Consider the following 7,375-nt stretch of genomic DNA (forward strand, 5'->3'; position numbering starts at 1 on the left):
CAAAACCTCATGTTTTTGAAAGAACATGATCTGCAAATGAAATGAGACTGAAAATTCCCTCTTCACGGGGTCTCCGATTCCAATCAACTCTGTTCTCCTTTGTTGTCCCTGGCTGGTGGAACAACTTGCCCTGCTCCATACGACTAGCCGAGACTACCACCACCTTTAAGTAGTTGAAAACCCAATTGTTCAAAAAGTACTTCAGACGAATCTGACACTTACACACGCACATGCACACACACTGCACAAAATGAAAAAATTGTCCTTGTCTAGCACTTAACAATTTCCGAGCATGTTCTTTTTCTGACAAGTTAGGCCTTATCAGGACTCTGTGAACTCAAAATCTATTTTGCTGGTGTCTTCCTCTTGTAAGTCGCTTTGGATAAAAGCTTCTGCAAAGTAAACATGTAAAAGCTTTAATCATGCACTGTACTTGGGTTGCTCAAATACATTTACAAGACAATGGCCTGTTTCTGCAGTTCCACAGCCTGTCTCGCCGTGCGTTTGACATCAGTGTCCTCTTAATTGTATCCAAGTTTGTGTCCTAGGTGTTGATTGGAGAATTTGCAGGTTGTCCTCCTCCTTCATGTGTCTAATGCTCCTGGCAGCAAATCAAAGCCCAGGGCTTGATCCTACCACCACAATGTTTGGCAGTTTGTTTCATTTCCATTTGGGGCTTTGGGCTGTTCCTAAACATCAGAGAAGAGTTGTGACAGCTTACTTCTTGTTAGTTTTGTCAAGACATTGTAGATCCATGTAAATAGAAATATATATTTGAACATTTAGAAGTTATTAATCAAAAATAAATGCATACAAATTTATTTGTTTAATCATCAAAGATGTATCTTGCACAATCATTCTATCCCCATTTAAAAATGAATAAAAGAACTTTCCTTTGTGGTCATGACAATGCTGTTATCTGAGCAGCAAAGTTTCTACATAGAAAAAAAAAAATGCTCGCACATAAATTCTCCACACAAAATGTCACGTTGTTGTATTGCCATAATGGAGCAAATTAACTCTAGAACTAATGCACAGACAGATTTGTTTTTACTAGAGAGTACATTAGTATGGCTGTGCTGTACATTTATTTACAGTAAAAATATGAATAAAAATGACAGCATTTTCATACAATATTTCGCTTCAACTGCATGTCCAAACACGATCCAGATATGTATAGCCATAACAATAACAACATTACGCAATATATAACTGTGGTTAAAATGACTGGGTGTTCCTTGTCAATCAAATTCAAACAATGAAATTTAGCATTCACGTCAATAACACAATCAACATTAATCAAACCACATTTCCACATCAACCATATTACAAAATATTGTATTGAGTGGAATGTAAAGTGCTTCTCTCTCCCTCCTACAAGTTATGGGTTGATTAAGTGCACAAAAATATCTAGTTATTCTAATATCACCTTTAAATGAAGGGGGGAAAAAAGTCCCAATGCTCCAAATAAGACCCTCATCCAGTAGCCATTCCACATAATTCATAGTTAATACAGCCTTACCAAAAACACAAGACTGTCTGAATCAGCCCTTTTTTAATATTCACTTACCTTAATAGGTTCATTTAAAATGATACTTGCACATCGTCCAGGTAAGATTAAGCCCTGTGTAGCAGGTTGGCATAGTCAACACGCACCTGCTACTACTACATTAAGTACTACTACTACTACTACAACTACATTTTGTATAGCCCAAAATCACAAGCAGTGTGTCTTAATGGGCTTTTATAGCCACCACAGATGAAGCCCCTCATACTTAGATCCTCTCTGGACACAATGAACAACTCATGGAGGGGAAAATGGAAGAAACCCTGGGAAGGAACAGTTCAGAGACAGACACCCTTCCATGGAAGCAAGAGCGCGTACCTGCACGTTACTGTTAACGCTGGGTTAACAAGAGTCGTCCATTATTCCCGAGATTGTCCACGCAGATGCACAACATTACTTACAGAATGCATAAGGAACATATTAACAGTATGGAGTAAAACTTGTGTTGATAAAAGCGGAAGTGTATCTTTTTTTTTTACACCATGATTTCCACGCAGCGTCCGCTCTAATTATCCAATTAGTCTAATGACCCGGTGACCTCGGCCCAGGTGCTCGGTCCATTTACCGCGACGAGGGGCTTGAAATTCGGCCGCCCGCCCCGTCGCCGCTCCATTTGCCCGCAGAACGGAAACAGGAGCGAGAGACGACGACGACGACGACGACGACGACGACGACGACGACGACGACGACGACGACGACGACGACGACGACGACGACGACGACGATGAAAGCGGACGCCGTTCCCCGCCTGCAGCTCTTCAACTGCACGCACGCCGAGTGCGGCGCCACGTTCACGCGCGAGTGGCGGCTGAAGGAGCACGAGAGCGCGCACACCGGGGCGGCAAGTCCAGCACGCACGCACGCACGCACGCACGCACGTCCCCGCGTTTCACGTGTCCCCTCGTGTTGATCGTGTGTTTCCTGTCCTCGTCCAGCGACCCCAGCTCTGCCCGGTGCCCGGCTGCGGTCGCCGCTTCACGCGCACGTCGCACCTGAGGCGACACTCGCTGCAACACACCGGAGTTAAGCAGTTCAAGTACACCTCCCGCCACTCTTTACAGCAACGTTTGTTCCAATGTCGTTTTATGACTGCACGACTGTTTAGATTTTGCTGTTGAGTGTAGGGTTGCCAACCGTCCCGAAATATGGGTGATTTGTCCATTCACACCCTCATCGGCCAATACTAGAGTACCGTCAGCATGGAGAAACTCATGCAAAGTTCGCATGAGTTTCTCCATGCTGACGGTACTCTAGTTGTGAGGTGTAGACCGTTTCAGGGGTGCCACATCCTGCGAGATCACTTTATATAGATCTGTTACTACAGCAGCGCTGAGAACACAAAAACTACAGATCCCATAATGCAGCGCTGCAGTCGGCCTCCCGAGTTGCAGCTGGATGTGAACAGGAGCAGTTTCCACTCGGGGTGTACTAAAACCCTGATTTCCTATTCGATCCGATACCACGTAAAATTCTGGTTAGTGACTGATAACTCCTACTAAAACTAAGCGTGTTTGGAAAATCTAAGTAAGAGGGAAGGGGGTCAGCTGCTCTGCGCAAGAAAGTGCCCCGCATTTGGGGGTCGAGAAAGTTGGCAACCCTAGTTGAGTCACCTGTTGTATTTACGTAAAAAAGTTTTGGCCAATACGTTTACAGCTTTAAGACCTGGTTATTGACATTTGAACAGATGTACTGGCGCCGGCTGCGCCAAAACTTTCTTCAATTCTGATCATTTGAAGAAGCACATTCGTTACGCTCATGGCGACAAGGACCGATACTTCAAGGTACGGCCACAAGGTGGCGCCAGAGCCCGGTGTCAGAGAGCGCTTCTGTCCGCTACGGTTTCACACACAAAGCGCTTTTTTTTTTTTTCACCTTCCCAGTGTACCTTTCCAAATTGCACCGAGACGTTTAAGAAAAGACGTCTCCTCAAACACCACCAGCAATCACATGGCCTTTCGTCTTTTCGGTAAGCGCAGCTTGGCTTCCGCCGGGGCTGCTGGAATTGAGGTGAGACTCTGCCAAGAGTCTGGCCTGCTCATCCTTGCAGACGCAGACATGCATTTGCCCTCTGCAGTTATGGGCCATTAAGGGTTTATTTTGAAATAGTCAAGAGGAGCCGATCTCCCGTTCTAGTCATGTAAGGCAGTGTGGTGATGCTTTTGAAGGTGCAGCAAGGAAGGCTGCCAGATGACGTTTGACACCCGCTCTGCCCTGAAGGCCCACGAGCAAACCCATACTGGTGAGTTGGGCTTTTACGTAATGATTTTTATGAGACTATAGTTTTTAATTTACTGTAATGCTTTTAATTTGTAGGTTACACTTGCCCTAAACCTGGTTGTCAGGCGGTGGAGTACACGTGGGGGAAAATGCGCAGGCACATGGCCCAGCACCCAGGTGACCCCACCGTGCACTTTCTACGTTTTCTGTATTTATTTACTCCCTCCAAAGCGAACTGAAAGCGAGTCTCGGCTCTGGCCCACTCAGCTGGCGAGGACCGCTTCCTTCGTTCCAGTGACAATCTGGGCCACCTTTTTACTGAGCCAGCTTCTGCTCTCGCTCGCTCACTCGTCCCCGAACCCCGCCGCCGCCACCACAGCATCATCTCTCAGGAGAACGTCAAACGTTCGTATAGGTTTTTCTCTTTTTGGAGGCGCCACTCCCACACATGACTAATGTCCCATCTAGCAATTGTCCCCTGAGCTGCTTTCTTTTTTAGTTTGCAGACCGTGTGCTGCTGGCTTCGCGGCGCTGAACAGTTGAAGCGTGTAGCCGGTGTAATTAAGTAAAGCTGCTGGTGTTGATAAGTGCCAGCGCTGAGCTCTGCGCCCATTCTCATTAAAAGCCAGCCAGCCAATCACCTCACGCTTCCTATCGGTCACGCCCTGGTCCCCACTGTTCATTGTTAAACCAGTTCGAGCCCCGTTTGTGTCTCCTTCCAGCGTCCTTCTCCTGTGCCGCGTGCAAGAAGACCATCGGCAAGCGGGACGCCCTTCGCCGGCACAAGCGCACCCATGCCCTCCAGAAGCCCGTGCTGCTGTGCCCAAGCCAGGGGTGCCAGGCGTACTTCTCCACCACCTTCAACTTGCAGCACCACATCCGCAAAGTGCACCTGCAGCTACTGCGCCACGCCTGCTCCTTCCCCGGCTGCACGCGCAGCTTTGCCATGAGGGTGGGTACCAGGGACCAACACCGAATTGAATTACACTATTACTGTAAATGTTAGTATCGCGGGGAAATGCTGCATATGCTCGAAACCGAGGCTTCGCCATTGCCCAGCTCTCTCTCCACAATCATTTGATTGACCGCAGATTCTGGATATTGGCATGGCATATTGGGGTATCAAAATTAATCACATCCAGTTTACAATACAGTTCAGGAGAAAGCTCTTTTAAAGATGTTTCTTTCCAGTAAAAAATCCACTTTATTTGAATTGCAATAAATGGTTTTACATGGAATCATCCAAGTCAATTGTGGTTTGCTATTTTAAAACCAAATTGGGTCAAGATGGCCATAATACAGAGGTCGCAATGATAACCACATGTTGAGTAAAATAATGTAATCTCTTTTATTCCAGTTGTCATGGATTAAGTGGGCGCCATGGTAACACGAGGCCAACCGTGAGATGTATTAAAATGTTCTTGGGTTTGTAAAAGTGTCTCGTCCATCTCCGTTTTAGTGACTGGTCTTTGGTTTTCCGTCTCGTTTGCATAACTGATTTCTTATTGAGTCATTATTAGAGTGGCCTGTTTGTCATGAGCGCTCAGGACCGGTTCTAGGGGAGAATTTTAATGTGCGGCTGCAGTTGCGTTCAGGCTGCATGGGGTCTCATGCTGATGAGTTATGTTGCAGTCAAAATGTGCTGATGTTTGGACTTCTTTTTGTGGTTTTTATTTATTTATTTATTTTTTACTGGCCTGAGATTTACTTTGTGTTACGGCAGTCCAATGAAAGACCCCTCTTCCTGAACCGCAGAACTGTCTTAAAATGCCAGCCGGCCTTGTACACTAAAAATGTAAAAAAAAAAAAAAATGGTCTGATTTTGCCCGCTTACATAATTCGCTTCCTCCCATGGTTGGTGGGCTTGATTTTAAGTCAAATCTCGTCCGCGTTCGTTAGTCTGGCTATTTATAGGCAACCCTTTGTTTTTTTTTTATATTGCCGTTTTCGCTTCATTTTGTGATCCTGCGGACTTGGACAGTTTGTTTAACTGCTCAGACAGCTGATTTGTAAATCAAAGCAGGAGCTGCATATGGCCGGATTTAATTGATCGGGCAAATTTGTAGTTTTTTTTTTTTTTTTTTTTTTTTTTTATGAGCGGTCTGTGTTCATGTTTTGTAGGAAAGCCTGGCCCGACACCTGGTGCATCACGACCCAGAAGCCTGTAAGGTGAAGGTAGGCACCTTGTTTTCATTGTGTTCATTGTGTTTCTTTGTAATGCGGCGCAAGCCGTGGCTCAGCCTGGTGGGGGGGGGGGGGGGGGGGGGGTGTATTAGCATGACATGAGTTTCAGGCTTTTGGAAAGTGTGAATTATTTAGATTTATTTTTGACTGTTCAGATTGGTGCAGCAGTGAGGATGGGCACCTGAAAGCTTCCCTCAGAGGCTGCACTGACTGAACCGCTTGAACACTTTCTGCAGTCATATAATCCATCGACGAGCATAGGCTGTAGTGCAGGTCATCCTGGCTGCTTTTTCTAGATGGTCATGTCATGCGTCCATGACATGCAGGAAGACCCTTAGTTTGTCTTATTCCCGCTAGAGTGTGTGTGACGTATATGTATAAATTTGCTGCCATATATAGTATAGTATTCCCGCGTTATCTTCGATTTGATCTCATCTGTGTCACATGAAGATGTTTCATGCAACGCTGCGTGAGGTGGGAAAAGTACCTGGTTAGAAGCGGTACTGAGTGAAGTTGAGGTGGTACCGTACAGGGGTCCGCGGAGCGAGTCTTCCCACTGGTCCTCTGAATTCGTATTACTAATGACCTCTCCGGCCAACGTTTCCTCAGCAGTGCAAGAGGCGGCGGTCCAACAAGAGCTGGCAGAAGAGGCTGGAGGGTCGCAACCAGCAGCCCTTGGTGGAGGAGGACCTCCGGAACCTCTTCTCCCTCTGCATGCGCGTCTCCCGCCGCGCCAAGCTGGAGGCAAATCTCTCCGGCCTGTTCAACGAACGCAAAATCCCGCATCACGTGGACGCCGAGGTCAACCTGCGCGACCTTTTCGCAATCAAACCTCCACAGAGCCCTCTGGAGCCCAAAGCGTAATTTAACAAGCTTTCGCGTTTTCAAATTAATATTTTAAGTTTCAAAGTATTCCAAGAAAGTAATTATATGGAAATTTTTGGTTGACATGAGACGTGCTTTTGATTTTGAAGTTAATCTGTGTTTGTTAGATGAAATGGGATACGCCTCATGTGAAAAATGTGCTTAATAAACCACATTCAATGTGATCCTGTGTGTTCTGAGACCAAATACTTCAAATGTACGCACACACCTGTGTGCGAGCCCTTTACTTCCAAATGGTGGGACAGCAGGCTGACCTTTCACAGCCTTTTGAGGCTGTGTCCTCTGCTGGACACGGAGCATTTCAAAGACCCGTCAGCTGGTAACCTTCCACGTGTCTGTGTAGACCATGAAATCTTCCACAAATTATTCTCCCTACCTTTGTTCCTGTGCTGTCATTGGCTGTTCTTGAGCCATGTATTCGTATATTATCTTTGTAATAAACAGCACAGCACACTGCTCTCATAATGAAATGTGTCCCTGCTTTTAACCTGTCACCTTGGTCAGGTGCCCATGGTGCGGCAT

At 46.2% G+C, this 7,375-nt stretch overlaps 1 protein-coding gene across 3 annotated transcripts; it reads left to right on the forward strand.

The window, feature by feature from the left end:
- Positions 1–2,099: 2,099 nt before the first annotated feature.
- Positions 2,100–7,013, forward strand: 42sp43 (P43 5S RNA-binding protein). Of its 3 annotated transcripts, XM_028986520.1 has the most exons (10): positions 2,151–2,209; positions 2,282–2,408; positions 2,503–2,603; positions 3,252–3,348; positions 3,448–3,533; positions 3,733–3,806; positions 3,881–3,961; positions 4,507–4,736; positions 5,906–5,959; positions 6,578–7,013. In XM_028986520.1, exons 2-10 carry the CDS (start codon positions 2,292–2,294, stop codon positions 6,830–6,832), a joined length of 1,095 nt encoding a protein of 364 aa, XP_028842353.1. In that variant the 5' UTR covers positions 2,151–2,209; positions 2,282–2,291; the 3' UTR covers positions 6,833–7,013. The 3 variants fall into 3 exon arrangements, with proteins under 3 accessions (XP_028842352.1, XP_028842354.1, XP_028842353.1); XM_028986519.1 differs by having other exon boundaries at positions 2,100–2,408; XM_028986521.1 differs by having other exon boundaries at positions 2,100–2,408; positions 6,581–7,013.
- Positions 7,014–7,375: the final 362 nt, after the last annotated feature.

Source organism: Denticeps clupeoides, chromosome 7 (assembly GCF_900700375.1).
Source record: "Denticeps clupeoides chromosome 7, fDenClu1.1, whole genome shotgun sequence".
Classification (NCBI taxonomy): domain Eukaryota; kingdom Metazoa; phylum Chordata; class Actinopteri; order Clupeiformes; family Denticipitidae; genus Denticeps; species Denticeps clupeoides.

Coding starts and splice junctions, on each gene's coding strand:
- 42sp43 (XM_028986519.1), top strand. CDS start 2,292: ATGAAAGCGGACGCCGTTCCCCGCCTGCAGCTCTTCAACTGCACGCAC. Junction 3,962..4,506: donor GCACATGGCCCAGCACCCAG/GTGACCCCACCG, acceptor GTCTCCTTCCAG/CGTCCTTCTCCTGTGCCGCG. Junction 5,960..6,577: donor CAGAAGCCTGTAAGGTGAAG/GTAGGCACCTTG, acceptor ACGTTTCCTCAG/CAGTGCAAGAGGCGGCGGTC.